General features: G+C 38.7%; 2 protein-coding genes across 2 annotated transcripts in view; one reads left to right on the top strand and one right to left on the bottom strand.

Annotated features, from left to right (window-relative positions):
* itih2 (inter-alpha-trypsin inhibitor heavy chain 2) overlaps positions 1-3,048 on the top strand; it is a 55,136-nt gene extending 52,088 nt beyond the window's left edge. Inside the window, exon 20 of the mRNA XM_048609999.1 lies at positions 2,096-3,048. Within this exon, the coding sequence (XP_048465956.1) occupies positions 2,096-2,252 (157 nt within the window). The 3' untranslated portion in view covers positions 2,253-3,048. The remainder of the gene's footprint in view (positions 1-2,095) is intronic.
* Positions 3,049-3,991: 943 nt separating this feature from the next.
* kin (Kin17 DNA and RNA binding protein) overlaps positions 3,992-24,019 on the bottom strand; it is a 21,152-nt gene continuing 1,124 nt past the window's right edge. Inside the window, exons 2-13 of the mRNA XM_048610082.1 lie at positions 20,375-20,469; positions 18,876-18,919; positions 17,978-18,100; positions 17,419-17,600; positions 15,245-15,293; positions 13,679-13,736; positions 12,350-12,467; positions 9,629-9,679; positions 6,807-6,875; positions 5,789-5,888; positions 5,567-5,667; positions 3,992-4,403 (exon numbers count right to left, since the gene is read on the bottom strand). Coding sequence (XP_048466039.1) covers positions 4,341-4,403; positions 5,567-5,667; positions 5,789-5,888; positions 6,807-6,875; positions 9,629-9,679; positions 12,350-12,467; positions 13,679-13,736; positions 15,245-15,293; positions 17,419-17,600; positions 17,978-18,100; positions 18,876-18,919; positions 20,375-20,469 — 1,053 coding nt within the window. The 3' untranslated portion in view covers positions 3,992-4,340. The remainder of the gene's footprint in view (positions 4,404-5,566; positions 5,668-5,788; positions 5,889-6,806; positions 6,876-9,628; positions 9,680-12,349; positions 12,468-13,678; positions 13,737-15,244; positions 15,294-17,418; positions 17,601-17,977; positions 18,101-18,875; positions 18,920-20,374; positions 20,470-24,019) is intronic.

The following is a 24,019-nucleotide window of genomic DNA, read 5'->3' as shown; positions in this document are numbered from 1 at the left end:
TTACAGAGTTGAAAAATAAGTTAAAAATAGGACATCAATAAAGGGTTGACAATTACAATAAGGTAGGAAATTTCAAATAAACATTACATTGTAGCAGCTCAGCACTGAGCGTCTGCGTGTGGTCTCACCATCCCTGCCAGACCCCAGTCCAACAGCTGTCCCTGCACTTCTCCAAGCCCCCTGTGCACTCCATACTGACACTCAGCTGCTCCAAGATAAGTTCTGGGGCTGCTTCACCTGTGCCAGTCTCTGGCTGCATGCTGCTCCAGGGCTCGCTGCTTGTGCGCTGTTTCAGGAATCACTGCTCGCACCTTTCCAGGGCCCGCTGCTCACGCTGTGCTGGAGCTTGCTGCCCAAGTGCTACACCAAGGCTCGCAGCCCACACGCTGTTCTTGGGCCCACTGCTCTGGGACTATGCCTGCTGCTGCTCCAGGATTCACAGCCGGGGTTAAGGCAGGACAGGAAAAAAAGAAGGAAAAAGGAAGAAAAAGAACAGGCAGAGCAGAGGAGCTCCAGCAGGAGCGTCCAACTCTGCCGCCGTCATAGTGGATCTAAGAGTTGCACCCAAGTGGCACTTATCAAATGGATTCAGCATATATACTGTTGTGTTTATATTATTTTAGTATCATAAACCTATAAAAGAGATGGGGGAAGCTGTGGCAATGTCATTGGACGATGTATTCCAGAGGTCCAGGCTAATGCTCTAGGGAACCTAGGTTCAAATCTCACCATTTCAGCTTGTGGAATTTAAGTTCAAATAACATACCTGAAATTGAAAGCTAGTTTCAATAATAGTGACCATGAATCAACATCACAAAAACCGAGGTGGTTCACTATTGCCCTTTTGGGAAAGAAATCTGTTGTCCAGACCTACACAGCAATGTAGCTGACTCTTAACTCCCTGTGGTCTGGCCTACCAAACCACTTAGTTCAAGGGAATTAGGAGTGGATAATAAATTTTGGCCTTGCCATTTCATCTCATGAAAAGAAAGGAAAAAAAGTGCAATTTATTAATAATTTGTACGGTTACAGTATCACTAGAACAAAATGCAAATTTATTAACAAGTGTTAATAAACCAGTAAAATTTTGATTACAGTTATTTGCAAAAAAAACACCTGACTAGTTAAATTCCATTATGTGCACTTATACTGTTACAATAAAGATAGATGATTTTTTTAATTATACATGGATTTAACTTGGCAACCAAAGTGACAGATGGGAATTGAAGTATTCCCACTAAGTGCCATTCTGCTGTACTTTAAACAGGATTAATTTTCTACAGCTGATTAAGCTCCACTTGCTACAAACTATACATTCGCCTGAAACAGCCAGTTGGGGATTAGTGAAATAGGTGAAACCAGCTGAATTCAGCAAGTTTTTAAAATTGGATTTGTTAGGTTCACCTGTGTTCAAAATATATTTCTCTATGTGCTTCACAAGTTGTGTTAAGCAGTCACTTCTAAGCAATTACTTAGATTCACAGATTTTTCTTTCATTTGCCCCTGATGTAGACATGGGATGTGCATATTCAAACTGCCTGTTTGAAATTTGGAAAGTTAGGCAGACACTGATGAAACCTTTAATTATCTCAGGACAATGACTTGAAATAGATTCTGGAATTTGCATCTTAATCAATCAAAACTAACAGAGCTCTCCATATCCTGCCTCTGTAATTTCTAGAACACAGGAATGTATGGATGATTAAAGATTCAACAGGAGGCAGTCAGCCAGCTATTTTAGGTTGGTTCAGTCCACTCACACCAGTTGTATGATCCTTTGATCTCTCTGCTGTCTTTGTGTGCTCTTTTCTCACTGCACCTGACGAAGGGGCTGTGCCCCAAAAGCTTATGATTTCAAATAGACTTGTTGGACTATAACCTGATGTCATATGATTTTTAACTTCAGTGTTGATGAAAGACAGCAATCATATTTAAAATCTAAAGATCTGTTTTGCACACAGGTGACTGGATTATATGAGTGATACTGAATTGGATTACAAAATTGTACAAGTGAATTTGATTTCCTACATGATGATGTGGAGTGGGAAGATAAGTGGCATGATTGAATGTAACCACATTCTCCATTGTCCTACAGGGGTTTACAGAAAGACTATAGGACAGATACAGTAAATGGCACAGATGTCCAGTGCTGGTTCATCCACAATAGCGGAAAAGGTTTTATCGATGGACATTTCAAAGATTATCTTGTTCCACACCTTTACAGCTTCCTGAATCATCCGCAAGCTTTCTGAAACTGCAAAGGCTAGAAAGATAGAAGGTAGACAGTATCTGCAGCATAGAAAAATAATTGAAAACTAGTAATAAAAATCACTTTTAAAGCAAACTTTTCATTCAATAGTCACAAGAATATTGCTTTGACTAAAGTGTCTTCTACCATAATCTTTCACTGTAATAGTGTTTCATAACCCGCGCATATACTTTTGACTCTTAATGTATTTCAACATTCACTTATGATGCAGATTAGATGGCATCTGGATACCAATTACAGAGGGTCTGCTGTACTCGTACTCAATTTTTTTTAATTTGCTGAATTTTGCTTAGCAATGTGAATGAAACATTGTGGATTGTAATGGATTAATATCATTCCCAGTTAACCAAATTTCAAAATTATAAACAGAAAATATATAAAGGCTGCTTTTGACTGCAATAAATGGAGTAAGAGTTTCAAAGCAAATACAGTTGCTTAGCTGTTACTTCCCCATTTAAGGAGATCCAGCTCACCTGGCTTTTAAAACAAAGTGCTTTGAACAAGTTGTTCCATGTATATTATTAAAAGTATCAGCTATAAAATCCGCAACAATTTAATGATCTCTGGATGGCTTATTCATCACTGGTAAATGGTAAAGAATTGGGACACAGGACACTTGTTACCTCCAGCTGACCTGAAAGAGCAAACATGACAATCTCTGGTTGTTCCGCTTTTCTATTTTGATTATTGTATATAAAACATTACTGGGAACTGATCAAGTTCATAACAGTGAATGCAGAATTGTAGTGCATAATAAATACGATGTTTTGCAAATTTCATCAATACTGCAATTTCTTTTTAAATGCATGTCTGAGAATGCCAAAACTTTAAACACGGGTGTACCATATAAATGGTTAATGCAAGCATGTAATACATCAGTTTCTCATGACTCAAGGTTACAATTTGACATACTGTATACTCCCATTCCTTTTCAGGAGACCCCTACTGGGGCATATAACCAATTCTGATTATAAATTGGAAAAGTCATTCCATTATATATTTTGAGAAACTGAATCTGCTAGAATCATTGCAGTATGGTTGTACATCTGCCCTACCAATCCTAGCAGAGCTTTAGAACATAGGAAGTTGTTCAAACCACTCCTATGAGATGAGTGATTAGCTATATCAAAAAGTTGAAAAATAACCAAATCATAATTCATTCTGTAAGGAATTAAAGCAAAATATTGCCAATGCTGGAAATTTGAAATAAAAACAGAAATACAGTATCAAACTCTAAATGTTAACTTGGTTTCTCTCTCCATAGATGCTATGAGATGTGCTGAGTTTCTCCAGAATTTTTTGTTTCTGTTTAATTCTCTGAGGAAGTCTGTCCAACACATTTTATTTTTGACATCCCATAAAAGAGAAAAGTAGATGCAAGGTCCACAACTTGTGGTTTGGTCAATGTATGCACATATCAGCCTCAAACAAAAGGTCCTATGGATAAATATTTACTTGGAAATTCTTTCTCGATGTTTGTTAATGCACACTCAAAGCACTGTTTCCAATTGACAGCTGGATGTTGCTGCTGGGAACAATTGCTTACTTGGAGGGTGAAGTTAACAAAAACCAACAAATACTAACTGAAGCTAAAAGTACAGTAGTACTACATCATAAGTCATGATAAAAATCAGGTTTGAGATCAGAACATACAATTAAAAAGAAAATTAAACGTGATATATTTCTAGGTTGGATGTAATAACTACAAAATAACTACAAATGTTTAAGAAATTAAAATAAAGCTTTATTTGTTTTTTGTTCAAATATATCATTTAACAATGACTATAACACCCAAATCTTCGAACTGCAACAGAAAACATTTAAACAGGTTTACTTCCAGTAATTATATTAAACAAAGAATTATTATACATATATCCTTCCATTGCAAAAATGAAAATACAACAGCATGAATTACATTCTTGAAGGAGCTGGGGTAGCAGAAACATTCAAAACGTTTAAAGTTAGAAATGAAAAACCCTGACACAGTAGAGTTTGCAATTTAAAAAAGAATCAGTGGACACCAACATGATGCTTTGAACTATTAAAGTACTAAGTCTATAATTAAGACTGCTTATGCCAATTTTGAAATATCTTCATACTGTACACCTTCAACCTTCCGCCCTTGCAGAGGTCCCTATAAAGAAACAATGATTAATCTCCAAACATAGAAGTAATATCCCCAGTACTAATGCAAATAATACAAGAACGTGGATGTGGCTATTTGTTTTGCTTTGGTGTAATATGTTTCCATTATCCTGTTTTTACTTGCTCCAACCATTTCAACACAAGCAAAATATAATTAGCGGCTTTAGCAGAGTGTTTTGCAACAATTAACCCATTCTAATCGTGTTTTTGTGTGGTCGAACCTCACGTGTGTCAGCTAAAACAACTCATCGCCACTGTCTTCCGAATGCATGTACGTGTATGCACACACAGACATTCAGTATGTGGTGACATATAGGTTATGATTCATCTCTGATCTCAGAGATGTGGAACAGTTTGGCAGTTGTGATTCAATGAAGCATAGAAAAATTCAAATCTAATCTAGTAAAACCCCTCCAACCCAACAAACAGGCAGGGGCTTTCCACTTCTCAGCCCAAGATTTTACATTTATTCACAGGATCATAGCATCCCTACAGTGAAGAGGCCATTTGGCCCATCAAGTCTACACTGGCCCTCTAAACAGTTTCCCACCCTATCCCTGTAACCTTGCATTTCCCATGGCTAACCCAACTAGCCTGCATATCCCTGGACACTATGGGGCAATCTACCATGGCCAATCCACCTGAGCTGCATATCTTTGAACTGCAGGAGGAAACCTAAGCACCTGGTGGAAACCCACACAGACATGGGAGAATGTGCAAACTTCACACAGTCACCCAAGGCTGGTATCGAACCCAGGTCCCTGGCAGCAGCGCTAACCACAGAGATGCCCATATTCAATACAATCTGCAGAAAATTGTGGGCTGGCAAATATAGAAGAAAATTCCATGTGCTGCAAGAACCATTGAGATATTTAAGACCATTTAAAATACAACACATGACGTTATGTGCAAAATTACACGGAAGCAACCTAGTGACGTTGGATTCCAAAATCAGTACAACTTTTAAAATTACTTTCACTGCTCCTACACCAGTTATTATCCTAGCGTAGCCAAGAATCCAGTTCTTCACACATTTTAACGGCCATTAATCTATTATATCTGTAAGCAAGTTAGTAGGTAAATTTAATTTATTGAAGGGGTAAGTGACAAACATGCAATGGCCTTTCTCAAGGCAGGAAAGTGTGTACTCACGGATTCTATGATTATTGTAGCACTGAAGTTTTTCTCATTTATAGAATCTAGAACAGCTTCATGTCCTCGGTAACCACCATTCACCACCAACAGCTTCTTACCTTAAATAGGGGGGAATTCAATAATTACATTTCAACCAACACAATTAATAACCAGATTTCTATAACTACTAATGAACCTTCAGTTTAAATATATTAATTAATAAAGAAATGAGAGATTTACCAGGAGCTGGAATGACAGTCTCCAAATGAGTCTGGTCAACTCTCAGTTTGTCTCCAGAATCAATCATTTTAATAATGGCAGTGTACTTTTCTTGCACTTCCTGTAATGAGAGTGGAATTGTACTCCATTAGTGCAATTTTTTCAGGTAGCTGAGTACAGTGAAAGATTTGTGTTTATCTAGTGTCTCTCACAAATAGCAGAAAACTAAATGATCAGAACCGTGGCTTTCAATGTCAGTCAAAATATAAACATTGGCAAGGACTTCATGAGAACTTTCTGCTCATCTCCAGCTTATCTTTTACATTCAATCTTCAGGAAGCAGACCAGGCTCCTGTTTAATGGCCCATTTGATAAACAGCATGACAGATAGCGCTACACTCCCTCTGCATTTCATCTTAGTTATAGAGTAAGCTATGTGCTCAATTTCTTGGAATGGGGCTTGAACCCACAATATTCTGACTTAAGCGGCAGTAGAACACTAGCACATCCAAATTCTTGTAAATAACACAGCAAAAAAATCATTTCAAGCCTTAATAAGTCCAAGCATCATTTTATTACCTTCTTTTGGGTGGGGTGGGGCGTGGAGGAGGTGGTGTAGTAAGTGCCTGGCATTGCTTGAACAAGCTAAAATGCAATTCAGCACTTTCAATTGATTGTTCAGATGTTAACTAATTGATCCAGCAGGAAAGCTAGCTATTACCTGGAGATTCAATTTCCAGTAAGATTTACTGCTGCAGCTCAAAAATTTAGCTTCAGATTAGATGGTCAACAGGATCATTTATTTTTCAAAGAAATTTAAAAAAAGGGTCTTATCCACTACAATAACTTAATTAGGTGAACCAAATTGATCAAAGAGCATTAAAGCTGTAAGCAATGCACTGGGAAGCTAAATTATTTGCCAGTTTTCCTTATACATCTGGCAGAATGTGAGCAGCAATTAACTGGGATTCTACAAAATAAATATCACAATTTATAGATTAACCATATGTAGGTGTTCCAAAAATATATACTTTCTTACCTTTATCACTGCTTTTTTCTTATAATATTTTTCACCAAGTTTCTTGGTTATTAATTTAACAACTATTCCCTAGTCAGATAGAGAAAAAAAATCAAATTATTAAGAGTTCCTGCAACGTGGTCATTTTACCACATGCACAGATTGTGCACCGAGAGCTTGGGGTATTATTTTTCCATACGCTTCATCCATACTTAGGCAAGTAGTACAATATTGAGCTGCCCTCATTTTCATACAAGCAAAACACTTCAGATACTGAAAATCTAAAAACAAACAGAAGATGCTGGAAATACACAGCAGGTCAGATCGGAGGAAACAGCAGTTCTGATGCAAGATTATTGACTAAAATGTTACTGTTTTTGTCTCCTCAAACCTGAATATTTCCAGCATTTTCTATTTCCTCCCAAACATTTTTAACAAATGACAAGATTACAGAAGTTTAATTGAGAAAACATTTTTCACATTGAGATTGAAAAGAATAGTTAAAAATGGTCTTGTCCTATTTCTGTCCCTTTACGTTGCATTCAGATATTTGTATTCTAACAATTCACTCATCTAGACAAGCTCTGTTTCTGTATTGTAACCACAGAACATAGAACATTACAGCGCAGTGCAGGCCCTTCAGCCCTCGATGTTGCGCCAACCTGTGAAACCAATCTGAAGCCCATCTAACCTAAACTATTCCATTATCATCCATATGTTTATCCAATGACCATTTAAATGCCTTTAAAGTTGGCGAGTCTACTACTTTTGCAGGCAGGGCATTCCATGCCCTTACTACTCTCCGAGTAAAGAACCTACCTCTGACATCTGTCCTATATCTATCACCCCTCAATTTAAAGCTATGTCCCCTCGTGCTAGCCACCGCCATCCGAGGAAAAAGGCTCCCACTGTCCACCCTATCTAATCCTCTGATCATCTTGTATGTCTCTACTAAGTCACCTCTTAACCTTCTTCTCTCTAACGAAAACAGCCTCAAGTCCCTCAGCCTTTCCTCATAAGACCTTCCCTCCATACCAGGCAACATCCTGGTAAATCTCCTCTGCACCCTTTCCAATGCTTCCACATCCTTCCTATAATGCGGTGACCAGAACTGTACGCAATACTCCAAATGCGGCCGCACCAGAGTTTTGTACAGCTGCAACATGACCTCATGGCTCCAAAACTCAATCCCTCTACCAATAAAACCTAACACACCGTACACCTTCTTAACAACCCTATCAACCTGGGTGGCAACTTTCAGGGATCTATGCACACGGACACAGAGATCTCTCTGCTCATCCACACTACCAAGAATCTTACCATTAGCCCAGTACTCTGTATTCCTGTTACTCCTTCCAAAGTGAATCACCTCACACTTTTCCGCATTAAACTCCATTTGCCACCTCTCAGCCCAGCTCTGCAGCTTATCTATGTCCCTCTGTAACCTGCAACATCCTTCCACACTATCCACAACTCCACCGACTTTGGTGTCATCTGCAAATTTACTAACCCATCCTTCTACGCCCTCATCCAGGTCATTTATAAAAATGACAAACAGCAGTGGCCCCAAAACAGATCCTCGAGGTACACCACTAGTAACTGAACTCCAGGATGAACATTTCCCATCAACCACCACCCTCTGTCTTCTTACAGCTAGCCAATTTCTGATCCAAACTGCTAAATCACCCTCAATCCCATGCCTCCGTATTTTCTGCAATAGCCTACCATGGGGAACCTTATCAAATGCTTTACTGAAATCCATATACACCACATCAACCGCTTTACCCTCAACCACCTGTTTGGTCATCTTCTCGAAGAACTCAATAAGGTTTGTGAGGCACGACCTACCCTTCACAAAACCGTGTTGACTATCCCTAATCAAATTATTCCTTTCTAGATGATTATAAATCCTATCTCTTATAATCCTTTCCAACACTTTACCCACAACCGAAGTAAGGCTCATTATTGCTCTGTGTTGCATCATGAAACATTTTATTATTTAATCTCACCTGCCCTCTTCGTTATCATAGACTATCCTTTTGGTTAGCTTTAAAACTCAATTTCTCTTACTTTAGTTGTCATAAAAAAAAATCACTTGGGTTAAGTCTCTCTCTCTTTCCCCACTGATACTCCCTGACCTACAGAGTATTTCCTGCACTTTGTTTTTAGTTAACATTAAATAGTATTTGAGTGGAAATCCACAATCACATACAACAAGCTGCTTCAGGGCTATTCTCAGCATTACAACCATGAGTTATGGGCCACGCTCTCCTCACTGTGATTTCTAATAGAATGATCAAATTTCACTCACAGTTAATAACTAAAAGCTAATGCACTATACGACAATAGAGAAAACTGTCTCTAGAGCTAAAAATTCTGTAAAAACTTTAACTGGCCACATTTCATTGCACGTTTGGGTCCGTCATCTGAATATTTCAATCTATCAAATAAAGATAGATAATTGAGTTCCAGTTTAGGGAAGATTCCACAGGAAAGCAGTCCATGAATGGAGACCCTGATAGCAAAACCGAATAAGTCTAACAAACATTAAGGACGCTGTTTTATCTTGACTCACTAAGTTGAAATCTATTTTCACTGTATGATACTGTTAGATTTTCACAGATGTTTGGAGGATAGCATTCAGCAAATTTTCTCTTTCAGTGCAAATTACTTGTCTTGGACAAAAGAGAAGTGGGCTGCAGACGAGGTCTTCTACAAGCTACCACATCTACAATATCACACAAGATTGAAAAAAAATTGTTCAGAGATATCATGGAGGTCAGACAAATCAGTAACTGCACAATGTATTATATGAAAGCACAAGAATTACTTTCTGAACTTACGTTGTGAAGCCAGTAGTCTCTTCTAAGGCTTCTCTTTTTCTGCTCTTCGAACTAAATAAGAAAGATTTCAAAATTATGACTCTACTTTCAAAATGATGATCCTAAATTAAAAGTCCACTCTACATCTAAAACCCATCTACTAAGTGAATAAAGTAGCAAATTGCTAAGACATTTTATTTTAATACATTGAAACGTTCTGTAAAAGTGTAGATTAATTTTTAACAAGCGAGGGTAGCTCACATGAAATGGACCCCCATATTCATTTGCAGCTTCCTGCGTAGTCCTTACGCAGAAAGCTCATGAAAGTTATTCAGCTGAGAGCATAGAACTAGAAAAATTTCCAGTTTAACTAAAAACAGGGACATGGTCACTTCAAAATAAGTAGCTGTAAAAAACAAAAAATTCTTCCTAGCTTTAGAAAAATTCAAAAGATTTTCCATGTTGTTAACAGCCTTTGGCAAAAGCAGGAGAATGAAGTTATAAATGAAGTGAACAGAAACAAAATGTAGAGGTTTTCTACAACTGCTGGGAACAGAGTAGCACATTACCAAATACTTGAGATTCAACCTCACCATGAATCATATAGTACAGAAGAGGCCCTTCAGCTCATCAAGTCCACATCAACAAAACAACTCTAAAATGTGCACTAGTCCTATAGCCTTGAATTTTAGGACATTTCAAGTGCTCACCTATGCACTTTTTAAAGGTTGAGATTTTCTGCCTCAACTACCCTCCTGGGTAGAGCATTCCAGACCCCACCCCTCTAAGTGAAAAAAGGGGTCAAATCCCCTCTAAACCTCCAACTTTTCATATTAATATTTTCCCATCTTGTTACTGGCCCTTCAACTAAGGCGAACAGCTGCTTTCTGTCCACGCTCTTCATAATTTTATACACTTCAATCAGATCCCTCTCTTAGCTTTCTCTGCTCTAAAGCCTAATATTCTCTGGTTTCTCCTCCTCATCATTATACTACTGGAAATGCTATTGCCAAATCACTGAGGGACTGTGCCAGACTCTCTAATGCTAGAAGCCATTATACGGAACCTTCCAGGCAAAAGGAAGCAAAGCAAAAGAAAAAGCACAGAAATATTCACAAAACATTAATGAATTGAGCTTTCTTCTGCGCCTTTAATTTCTTCCACATTCAACTGTTGTTTACTGACCTAGGTCTGGGAAATAGTGGGTACATTGACATCTTTGTTTTAAGATTGCAATGAAGTTCCAACCTCTGTCCTGTTAGATAATCAAATGGAGCTGATCTCTGCCATTACACCACCTTTGACAAACCCTTTCAAACCCAAGCCACTTTGTAAATATTACCAAACAAAAATTTGACACTAATAAGAAAATGTATAACTTAAGTTGAATTCAAGTTTTTGCATTGCGTATTAAGGAGGATAGTCAATTTTAACAGATTCATCCATAAACTTGGGAAGCCTTGTGCGAGGGAGTCTAGAGGATAGCTTTGCTTACATGTATTTTATCGAGGCTTTCAGCCCTTGAGGTGAATAGCTCAGTGCATTCAAAAAAGGTGAAGGAAAGAAAATCGAGTTTTTCTTTAAAAGCAGCATGGGTTCAACAGCAAAGAGAGAGAACGATCCAGAAAATCAGCCTGTCTGCGAGTGTCAAGTAGTGGAGGCCAAAGCGCTCAGCTCTCTGAAGTCTGGCAGGAAAACTGCTTTAGAAACTCGTGTTTGCTCTAAAGTTAAAGTAATGAGATAAGGATGCAGTTTTTTTCAGGTGTCTACAGGAGAGGTACAAGCTGAGGAAAAAAAGCATCCAGTGAAAGCACAAAGCTTTACCAGAACGAAACTGGTTACAGCCATGTCAGCCTGCATGAGAAGCCTCTGCATGGAGAAAGTGGTGATTCTTTGCTGAGGTTTAGGATACAGGTAGTTCTGCTATAAAGCATGTTTTGTTAACACAAATTGGCTGTAACGCGATTAATGAATAGTGGGTGCTGTTTGGATAACGCGAGCTTTCTGCTCTACAGGTATAGCGATTTCCCTATAACACAATTTTCTATAGCGCGAGGTCACACAAAAACTCAACTATCACGTTATAGGAGAACTACCTGTATTGCTGGGCTAAAAGGAATCACATGAATTTGCATTTTTATCCCGGTGTTTGTAATAAGATCTTCGCAGTCTTCTTTTTATTTATAATAAAAATGCTTCAAGCATTTGCTTGCTTAACAAACACTTTGTTCTTTGTGTACCTTGTGACCGTGTTCAGTAATTGGTCTTATACCAATGGACTAGAGTGGTTAAAGGGCAATTTCTCAAAATCAAGTAGAGAGGGCTATAAATTCTGGCTGAGCCAACAACATCTGCATCCCATGAACGAATTAATAAAAAAAAAAAACAAACCCTGCTTTAAAAACAAACAAATCAGGTTTCACTCTGGGATCGGTTTTATGCAGTATTAACACAAGCTGGGATCATACCAATTCCAAGTCAATGAGACATTCAGGCTGATGATCAACAGCTTAGTCAAAGAGGTAGGTTTTTAAAAGTTCCTTAAATGACAAAAACAGAGAGGTTTTGGAAGGAAAGTCCAGTACTTAGAACCCAGGCAACTTGAGACATGGCCAGCAATGGTAGAGCATTTAAATTCAGGAATAATGAGCTAAACAGATACAGACATCTTTGCTCTTAATTAAACAAACATTGAGAACTATAGGATGAACTACTGGCTAGGAATCCACTACAGTAATATACCTCCATAATCTCATCCAGTGCAGATTTCTTCTTCTTGTCCTTTGTATCTGAAGAAGTATGACCTGATTCCTTTCGTTTTACTGAAGCTATTGTTTGCAACGGACTTGGTCCCAAAGTGCTGAAAAGCATACAAGATATGGTTTACAAATTCTTTTGCAGGCAATTGGCTTGCCCCAGCACCCCCCGGCTTCCTCTCTCAAAGTTAAGCAAGCTGATGGTTATGCTGCAGAACACATCACACTCACACGGAATAACATTAGTGGATTCTTCTTTACAATCAGAGTAAATACTTGACATTTTCTGCATGCATTTCGTTAAACCTGAAGAACATGCAACAATTGAAAAAAAAGCTCATTTAGTTCATAGGGTCGTGAATTTTTAGAATTCTCTACCCAAGAAGGTTGTGGAAGCTCAGTCATTAAATAAATTCAAGGCAAAAGATTGACAGATTTCTGGTTACAAATGACGTCAAGGAATATGGGGATAGCATGTGAATATGGCACTGAGGTAGATGATCAGCAAAGATCTAGAATGGTGGAGCAAGCTAGAGGGCTGAATAGCCTACTCTGAATCCTACATTCCTATTCCACAAATCGTAGGTATTGAACTAATCCCTTTTTCTCTCAGTTGTACTCACAATCTAAACGACTACTCCATATCTCCAATTAACATTAAGACAAGTGGAACATTCCCTACACTAAATGAGTTTACAGAATTACTTTTAGCTTAGATTCCTAGCATTCACATAATTGTTAATTAATCAAAGATAAAAAGGAAGTCGAGCATTGATGATGCAACAATCATTATTTACAAAAGATTGAAAAGAAAGTTCTAACGATTGGACTGCTCTGCTACTAAAATGCCTCTTGACTGTAAGCATTAGAGCATAGTTACATCATTAATATCATGCTTACATGGTGGGATAGGATAGAGGCAAAGACAAGGAGGAAGAATGCCACACAAAAGTTGAATTAAATAACTATAGTTATCTCCTGTGGCTATTGTCTGCCTTGGGTGTGCTGTTGTAGAGGCTGCCAAGCTGCCTGAACAAACAGCAGTGGAAGAAAAATTGTGAAAATCAGCTGTTCTATTCAAAGAAAGAAGATATTTAGAAAGGACAAATATTACAAATGAATGCTTTTAAGAAAACAGAAATAAAATGACCCAAAAATTTAATCTAAGAAGGGTAACATTTCTTTTGCAAAACACATTTCCTTTCTCAGTTATCAGCCAATACGGATCTATATAAAGAAAATGAGAACATTTTCTATTAAGTTTTTAAGGAATGTGTTCTTAACTTGTAAGATAACAGCAAGACAGGCTTCTTACCTAGATTTAGGAACCGCTGTAACTGATGCACTTTGTCCTTTGTTTAAATTAAAGGCAACTATAAACAAAAGAAATAAATCAAAATATTTACATTGATTGTCTATGGTTTCAAAGTGTTAGAAACATATTATATAATTTAAACCTTTCTACGGAAACTACCCTTCTACTTAAAAACTATAACTTCAAAGGCATCTTAAAAATATGGGTAGCTTCCACGCTTAATCTATTTTTCTAACAACAGTCAAGAAAGTATAAATTAGAAAAAAATGCTAAAATCATTAAAATCGTATTGAGAACATCAACAATACCGGAAAATTTAAAGCAAAATAACTGGTGTTGACATCTAAAGACAAATCCTAAAGTAAGGCAAATCAGCTCCTGTAGTTATATCTAAGGTGTAGTTAGTACAGACATAATTATGGAAACAATGAAATTGTGTGGGAGGAAATAATTTATTCACAGATTATCTGTTGATAAACTAAAATAGCTTCAATCCAAAAGTATTCAAGAATAGCTCAAATGAAATTTCTAAAAACTGCCAGCAAGTAATAAGATGGGATACATACTGAAATATTATTAAGATAAAAGTTCCAGTTTCAACCCATTTTTAGCACAGAATGTTTGGTACCTGCCTCGAGTGTTTTATACCATTGCTAAGCTCATGCACATTAAATTCATAGCATCTAATTTTTAAGTACTGTCAGTGATCATGCAAACAAAAAAACTTGCAATGATCTAGCATCTTTAACATAGTAAAGCACCCCAGGGTACTTCATTGGAGTGCCGAACAAAATCTGACATCAAGCTATACAAGATGCTAAGACAGGTGATCAAATGGACGGTGAAGGTTTTAAGGAGTGAAATTCATTCACAGATATATGAGAAAATATGTTAATGGGTTACCGGTGGTCTAAGTACAGCTATCAAGAGTCCATCAAGAGAGGAAATGACGACAGGTGATTTAGTGGTGGGAAAAAAAATGTTCATTTGTGTAAGAACAATTCTGGATATATATACACACGTGTACAATAAAAAAGGAGGAAATGGCATATTCTGTGGTGTAGGTGATATTGTCCCTATCCCAGAGCCAGAAGGCCTGGGTCCAAGCCCACCTGCTCCAGAGGTGTTTAATAAGATTTCAAAACAGGTAGATTAGAAATTTAATTTTTAAAAAAGGAAGGAAATAGAACAAAAGTGATGAATTGCTAAAAATCAGATAAATTGATTCAAGATGAACTCAGTCAAATGAATGGTCTGAAATGTGATTCTTGTAGTTAGTTAGCAAATATCAGAGAGGGTGACATTTGGAGTACAACTATTGGGAGTCAATACATGAACAGAGTAGGAACCAAGGCTAAATTTCCTAGCACAAATTTCAAGAACTGCATATACATTTGGACACTGATGGAATACAGTATTTTCAGAACACTTCCTGTTTTTTCAGGAAAAATAAGATTTTTGATGGGGACTGAGAAAAAATTAATTGATATGCAATACAAAAAATGCAGTGCAATGTTCTTGCCAAGTTATAAGGACAAAAACATTTCTCATACAATTCAAACATACCTTTTTCTTCCTCATTTTCTCGTTTCAATTCTGTAAAAACTGGAATGTCCTAGAAAAATAAATATGTAAGCACGTTTCTTACAAGAACTATCAATTATACAGCACCTTTCACAAAGTTAAAGGTTCTGAGGTGCTTCACAGTGGCATTATCAAGAACAATTTGTCACATAAAGGAAGTGTTAAAACAGATGACCAAAATTTTGACAAGAAGTAAATTTTCAGCAAGGTCTTAAAGGGGGTTGGGGTGGGGTAGGGTTGGGGGAGGGTTGGGGCGGGGGTGGTAAAGAGTTAGGGCCTCGGGCTAGGTACAAGTGCACCTCCCATTGGCAAATGGTTAAAATTGGACAAGAGGCCAGAATTGACAGAGCACAGTCAACTAGAGGGCTAGAGGAGTTTGGCAGAAAAAAGGTGACGCTGTTCGGTGGTTTGAAATAAGGATGCAAATTTTCAAACTCAGTGGCTGGGGAACCAATTTAGATCAGTGAGCAAAGGGGTGACAACTGAACGGGATTTGGCGCAAGTAAGTTACAGACAGCAGAGTTATGGATAAACCTAAGCCCTTTGGAGAGTGCAAGATAATAGGAGAGCAGTGGAACAGTCAACTCAAGAGGCAATTGCAAACTACAGGGATGTTTTAGCTACAAATCTGCACCCATGTGTAACTGATTGTGATTGCAATCACACTGTGGAGGTTTCACCCTTTTAATGCAAAGTAAGGATTCTTGAACTAAAAAAACACATATCTTACATTGCAGGAAAATCTTTTCCCACAACATACATTGATCACTTTGGTGTTACATTAAATAATGTAACTGATTGAGTGAACAGCTTGTTTGCTTATCTGATTAAAAAGAGGCAGTTACAAGATTAATACAGATGAAGAACATTCAGCTCACTGGTAAGTCATACTCTTCAGGGAAAAGAAAATTAAGTGTGGAAAGGAGAGAGAAAATTGGAGCAGGGTAAATTGTGAGCTATGGTTACTGTCAGTTGCCAAAAATATCAAAAGCTCTTTTAGTGCTGATTAGTTTCTCAAAATACAGACTGCCTCAGATAATCCAGTGTCTTTGCCTACGTAGGATGGAGTGTATTTTTTTTCTGATGGTGCAGTAAAGTGAATGTTTCCATTACAATCATTAGTTACTAATATGACAAATAACATAAATGGATTTAAGTGACAACATTTCTGCAGAAAGAAAGTTCCATAGTGGTTTTCAAAAGCTACAACTTTTTTTCACCACTTGTTTTCAGGAGAAAAAAGTTAGATTAAATTAAATCAGAAGGCTCTGCCACTAACGCTGCAGAAGGAATGGGAAGAAAAAGTATAGTAGAGAAGACTAGAGCCAATTGAAAGGCTACACCGCATTAGCTGGTGGAGATTTCAGTAACAGAATGGGATAAAGAGGGCTTTGTAACAGAAAGCTTGCAGTTTGAATTCATTGGCTTCTTGTCACCACACAATGCAATGAGAATCACAGAGAATAGAGTTGTTGTGGAATAAAGTGTGGATGGTCAAATTTTAAACAAGTTGTGACTTATGGAGCGTGGAGCTCAAGATGCTGGCAAACAGTTTGTGGGGCAAGTTGGTTTTGAAGAAACAAGCCTAGAATGGACAAATGCAGAGATAAAGGTTTCAGTGTGGACAGGGTGAATAAAGGCAGAGGTAGACCATACTGCCAAGATGAAAATAAAACTCTCAGTGATGGGTGAATAAAAGCCTGCCAGCTAAGCTCATGGTTAGGCAGAACTCTAAGATCACCGGCCATTATGTCCTAATGAGATGGGAGATGGATTGCAGGGGAGCATGGAAACACGAACAGGATTAACACATGTAACTGAAGCAGATGACCTTAGATTTGGAAATGTTAAGTTGATACTGAGCAAAGATCATGCAACACAACAATAACTATGGAGTCAACATCCATGCTACAGGAGCCACAGCTGCTGTCTGAATTTATTAAATAGTTTACTCTGTGTCTGTGCATAACATTAATGAGGGAAGCAAGTTGAATTGGAGGAAACATGAAGATGGAACTTTCCAACACTTGTGAGCTGGCCATTCAGGGACGGAAGAAACTATAATAAACAATCAACTGGATGCTTTGGAACGGGTAACTTGGAGGCATACTACAAATTGATACATAATGATTCCACAGCACAAATCAATATTTTACCTCCTCTTTTCCTTCTTTTCCTCTCCTAACTAGCTCTTCAATAAACTTGGCATTTCTTTCCTCATCATCCAGTTCCTGCTTCTTCTTTTTCTCTAGTTCCTGTTGTCTACAAATAGTTTCTGGATCACGGTCAATGTATTGAATGTACCAGCCCTTTGGTGTTTCATCCACTTTGCAGTAACCTGAAATTGGGATGCAAAACACTTAATCTCAAAAGGTTTTTTGCGTTGTAATTTGTGTATACTCACATTTGATAATTAAATCTGACTGTACAGTAACTTAAAGGACACGGATCTCAAACAGGCCATCTGATCACAGTTTAGTGCAAGACTGATGGGACCGACTTCATCACAGCTCAATAGTCTCAAACTACGATTCTCAAATAAATTTCAGCTGGAGTATTATGGGTTCTAATGCAGCATTCGGTGTTGCCTGCATTTGTTTAAACTTGATCCATACACCACAGATTGTACAACAATGCAGGAAACATTTTTTTAATGAGGACATAAAGTTTGGGTAAGATTAGCTCAAGAATGACAACCATAGAGATATTACTCACCTTCTCTGCCTAGCCATTTGGTGAAGTCAGTCAGTGTCTCCCACATTGTTGCATTCATATGAACATGCTCCCTGTGACTGATGTATTCATTGTAGACAACATTGTTGTGAACACGTTTGGTTCCTAGAAAGAGAAAGCTCATTTAGCTTACTACTAGAAGAAAGGAATATTGTTGTTACAACATTTATGCTAATATTGGATCAATACCAGGATGAAAAATTAAAGCAAACAAATGAGTGGCATACTGGCACTGACATAGGCAGCAAACTAGTGGCAGCTTGTTCTCTACCTATTTCTGTAATTCCCTATGTGGAAAGGGTCCAAACAGATATAAGTTAGTAGAGATGAACGCCAAAGAGGAAATATTCTTCAATACAGAAGGTATTGGTGTGAACAATAAAAAAAAAACGAAGCCAAAAAGAAGTCACTCCATGTCATTATTGGGCATTGCTTATTATCTGCTCCATGACAGTACTGTGTGCAGATTATCTATATAATCTCTGAACTACATATTAGCAGCTACCTTGGGAACACTGAATGTAAACATTCAAGTTATATACATAAATGGTTAACTGAAACAGCAGAGTACTCATTTCACATTTCTACAGCTTGCATTGTTTGTAAAAGGAAATAGGAAAAAAAGTTTCTGTCACCTTTCAGTAGAGAGCTGATATATTGCCATGTAACATTAATGAGCAGGCATACTGAGAAAGGTCAGAATGCCAGCTTCATTTCTGGAGACAAATGATACATCATTATAACCTTTTTATATTAGAAAAGCAAATCAGCAAGAAATACTGATTAGATTTATCAGTGGTTCTTTAAAACTTGAACCCTTCTGTGAGCTAAATTCAATTTAAAGAGGTTTTTAACGGCAATAAAGAAATCAGAAATTTACCAAAGCGTCTTCTAAGTAGTTCAAGAAATTCATTGCGAAACTCCCTGGAGGAAAAGAAAGAATTGCGTTCAATACTTTACCAGGATACAGCAACATTTACCATTCATTGAAAATGCCAACACTGCAGTGTTATAGAACAGAATCATAGCACAAAAGGGGCCATTTTGTCCATTGTACCTATGCTAGCTGTTAGAAAGGGCTACAAATTTTTCTTCCCTGTTCTAATTCCTTAGCCCAGTAAATGTTTTCTCTTAAAGCAGAGATCGAATTACTTTTTGAAAGTTATGATTAAATCAGCTTCCATCAGCCTTTCAGACAACTCATTCTGAAACATAAATCCGAGTGAAACAAAAATTCTCATCTCCCACTGCATCTTTGCCAAGTATTTTAATTCCAGGCTCTCAATTTCTAATAAGAAAGTTACAGATAACAATTTGCACCTGTCTTGAAGTAATTTGTGAATTGAACAAACACATGATGTGTCATATAGCCACAGCACAAATTAGTTTGGTATTTTGCCTAGATTCTGGGAGCACTTCGTGGTAGCAGTTTTGTGGTGATTGATCAGCTTAGCACCAGTGACTGTATAAATTAGACCAGTGCAAAGGCTAGGTTTTGGAACATTAAACACGAAATTTCAAATAGTCCCATACAGCATTCCCTCTTATTTTTTCCTTCTGCATGGACCTCCGAGGTCAATGCGCAACAGTGACTTCAAAAGTCAATGCAGTGATCTGTGTTGGCATGCCAATTGTCATTTATAGAACGTCAGAGCGCATGCAGCTTAGAGGAAATGTTGGTCCCTTGAATTATCTAATTTTCTAGCGTTTTAAACTTTTTAATTAAACAGCGATGTGAAGGGTCACAGAACTCTAAAAGCAGGCATGAGGTAAAATCATTTAATTGAGTACAAATCTGTTTCCTGGGTTACTCATTCACTTCAGGCCTTCATGCAGAAGTGTGTGATCAAACAAGAAACCTCATGTTGAAGCAAATACTAGGACAAATTTGATTGGCTTGAAGGCGCTCATTGCATGCTGCAGTATTCTATAATAGGAAGAATTCTAAATATAAACAAACATTATTGTTTCATTATATTCAGTGAACAGTTTTCAAAATGACAGTCATGGTAATGGTAGGAGGGATACATACGAACATAAAAATTAGAACTGTGGTACGCCGTTCAAGCCTGCTCTGCTATTTGACAAGATTTGATCTGGGTGTAGCTTCAAATCCACTTTCCTATCTCTCCCCCATAACCATTAACTCCCTCATCTATCAAATGTCTATCAAATACACTCTTGTACAGAATTGTAATAGAGCAGGAGAAAACAAAACTGTTCAAATTGAGGAACAACCAAATTGGAAACAGCTAGAGGGGGGGTAAGTTTCAAGAAGCTTGTTTTTTAAGTCAAAGCATTATGCATCATCCAGAATGTATAAGTTTCACTACTGGGCATATTTGGCAGTAATTCTTAAAGGTGTCACACTGTACATACTCTGAAAAGTAGTCCATGAACTGCTGTGGGTTCTCTGACGCCAGCAGAAGCTGCCGTTGATGAGATTCTGACATGCAGTGACATTTGAAGCCATTCTAGAATACAACACAAATAATATCAATTTTCACATTCCACTGATTTCAAGGAAGAAAAGACCACCAGACAAAATAGCCTGGCTGTATAATTATTTGCTTTCTTTCTAGTGAAAAATTTCATCATTTATACCATATTAATAAACAATATGAAGTAAATCCTTGCATAGATCTTCTCTGATTCCTTTTTTAAACTATTCAACCACTGGACTAACCGTTAGTCACCCACTCATTCACTATCCATAAAGTCGCCTCTTTATGGAGAGGAATCAAAACTTAATAAATGCAGTCATGTTCAAGTCGTGTAGAATTTTAAGAACACTCTTTTGAATAATGCTATTATGAGTTGTTTGTTCTTCTACTACTGGGACTCTGGGTTTTTGGCACTAGCTATCTGTCTAAGGCATCATTCCTGCTTTGAAACTTTTACCTTCAGTATTCCTACTGAGAACATATTACATATTGCCCGTCTTGACAGAATGTCTTAAAGCATTTCTACCAACAAATTCTCAATGTATCATACCACATCTGAGCGTAATAGAGTTTTGGAGTCACATGACACAGAAACAGAGCCTTTGGTCCAACTTGGTGATGCCACCCAAGTTTCATAGAACAGTACAGCACAGTACAGGCCCTTTGGCCCATAATGTTGTGCCGACCTATTCTCCTACTCTAAGATCAGATTACCCTGCATATCCTACATCTTACTACGATCCATGTGCCTATCCAAGGGTTGCTTAAAAGTCTCTAAAGTATCTGACTCCACTACCACTGCTGGCAGCGCATTCCACACCCCCACCACACACTGCGTAAAGAACCTACCTCTGACATCTCCCCATACCTTCCTCAAAGCACTTTAAAATTATGCCCCCTCATAATAGTCATTTCCGCCCTGGGAAAAAGTCCCTGGCTATCCGCTCTATCTGTGCCTCATCATCTGTATACCTCTATCAAGTCACCTCTCATCCTTCTTTGCTCCAATGAAAAAAGCCCTAGCTCCCTCAACCTTTCCTCACAAGACCTGCCCTCCAGTGCAGGCAGCAGCCTGGTAAATCTCCTCTGCACCCTCTGTAAAGCTTCCACATCCTTCCTATAATGGGGTGACCAGAACTGAACACAAAAGTGTGGTCTAACCAGGGTTTTATAGAGCTGCAGCATAGCTTCGCAGCTCTTAAACTCAATTCCCCTGCTAATGAAAGCCAATACACCATACGCCTTCTTTACAACCCTATCAACTTGAGTAGCAACTTTGAGCGATCTATGAACATGGAGCCCAAGATCCCTCTGTTTCTCCACACTGCCAAGAATCCAATTTCCTCAAACTAAACTAGTTCCATGTAGAGCCATCGAAATCTACAGCACGGAAACGGACCCTCCGGTCCAACCCGTCCAAGCCAACCAGATATCCTGAATAAATCTAGTCCCATTTGCCAGCATTTGGCCAAATCCCTCCAAACCCCTCCCCCAACCATTTCTATTCAGATGCCTTTTAAATGTTGTACCAGCCTCTACCACTACCTCTGGCAGCTCATTCGATACATGCACCACCCTCTTCATGAAAAAGTTCTCCCTTAGGTCCCTTTTAAATCTTTCCCCACTCACCTTAAAAACCTATGCCCTCTAGTTTTGGAACACCCATCCCAGGGAAAAGACCTTGCCTTTTTGCCCTATCCATGCCCCTCGTGATTTCATAAACCTCTAAAAGAGGTCACCCCTCAGCCTCCGAGGCTCCAGGGAAAATAGCCAGTTCATTCCGTATACAAGCCACCCTCTGTGTGAATAGGCTGCCCCTCAGAAAAATATGCCCCCTAGTTTTGAATTCCCCTGCCCTAATCTGCAACAATTAGCCACAACTTTGACAAATGATATTTTCAATTTAGATCTTTGAATTGTCATTTAGAAACAAATATAGTACACCAATAACAAACAACTCCCAGCTAAACCCTGCATAATTTTAAAGACTTCTATGGAGTCTACAGCCCAGAAAGCAGTGTCAGAATTAAGGGACAACAATTTAAGACATGACATGAGAAGAAATTTTTTTTTTTAATCAGAGGGTTGAGCACCTTTAGAGCTGCTTGGTGCACAGCATTGTGGGGGCAGAATCCTTGAATCTAGTTGAGGACGAGATAGATAGATTGATTCTTGACCAGTAGAGAAATCAACTGTGACACAGAAAATGCAAGGAAGTGGTTATGAGGAACATCAGATCTGCCACTATCCTAACGAAGGGCGGAGGAGGCTCAACAGGGTGAACGACTTATTCCTGTTCTTATCTATTATGGTGCCAAGGAGATCTTTCTTCAAGGAAAAAAAGAAATACACAATCTGATTGTCATTCCTAATACATATAGCCTGGCGATTCTCAGATAAATCCTCTCCCTCTCCAGAGTTTCTATATCCTTTTGGGCTATTTTCCTTGGAGCGTCAGGGGCTGAGGGGTGACCTTATACAGGTATATAAACTCATGGAGAGGCATGGATAGGGTAAATAGGCCATGTCTTTTCCTGGGGTGGGGGGAGTCCAAAACTAGAGGGCATAAGTTTAAGGTGAGTAGGGAAAGATTTAAAAGGGACCTAAGGGACAACTTTTTCATGAAGAGGGTGGTGCAGGTATCGAATGAGCTGCCAGAGGTAGTGGCAGAGGCTTGCCCCAACGACAGGGAAGGAATGGCGATATATTTCTAAATCAGGATGGTGAGTGGTTTGGAGGGGGATTTGAAGGTGGTGGTATTCCCATATATCTGCTGCCCTTGTCCTTCTGGATGAAAACAGTTGTGGGTTTGGAAGGTGCTGTCTGAGGATCTTTGGTGAATTCCTGCAGTGCATCTTGTAGAAAGCACACACTGCTGCTACTGAGTATTGGTGGCGGAGGGTGTGGATGTAGTGCCAATCAAGAAGGCTTCTTTGTCCTGGATGGTGTCAAGCATGAGTGTTGTTGGGGCTGCACTTGTCCAGGCATGTGGGGCGTATTCCATCAAACTCCTGACTTGTGGGCAGGCTTTGAGAAGTCAGGAGGTGAATTATTTGCCACGGTATTCCTAGCTTCTAACCTGGTCCTGTAGCCACTGGTATATGAAGAAGGGTTTAGAGGGATATGGGCCAAATGCTGGCAAATGGGACATTATATAGGACATCTGGTCAGCACGATGGGTTGGACCAAAGGGTCTGTTTGTGTGCTGTACAGCTCTATGACTTTCATTCTTCTGAAGTGCAGCAATTCCCTCATGCCAAGAGCCAGGCTGAAAAAACCTCTGAGGAAATAACAGGAACTGAGCAGGTCTGGCAACATCTGTGTGTGTGTGCGCGCGCACATCAGAGAGAGGGATAGTGTGTGCGCGTGCGCGTCAGAGAGAGAGAGAGAGATTGTGTGCGCGCGCGCGTCAGAGAGAGAGAGAGATTGTGTGTGCGCGCGCGCGCACACACCAGAGAGACAGAGAGTGTGAGTCAGGGAGAGACAGGGATAGAGAGAGAGACAGAGAGTCAGAGAGACAGGGACAACAAGGTGCAGGGCTGGATGAACACAGCAGGCCAAGCAGCATCATAGGAGCAGA

Source organism: Rhincodon typus, chromosome 22 (assembly GCF_021869965.1).
Source record: "Rhincodon typus isolate 14 chromosome 22, sRhiTyp1.1, whole genome shotgun sequence".
NCBI lineage: Eukaryota > Metazoa > Chordata > Chondrichthyes > Orectolobiformes > Rhincodontidae > Rhincodon > Rhincodon typus.
The sequence above is the reverse complement of the archived record's forward strand: the minus strand, read 5'-3'. Positions and strand labels throughout refer to the sequence as shown.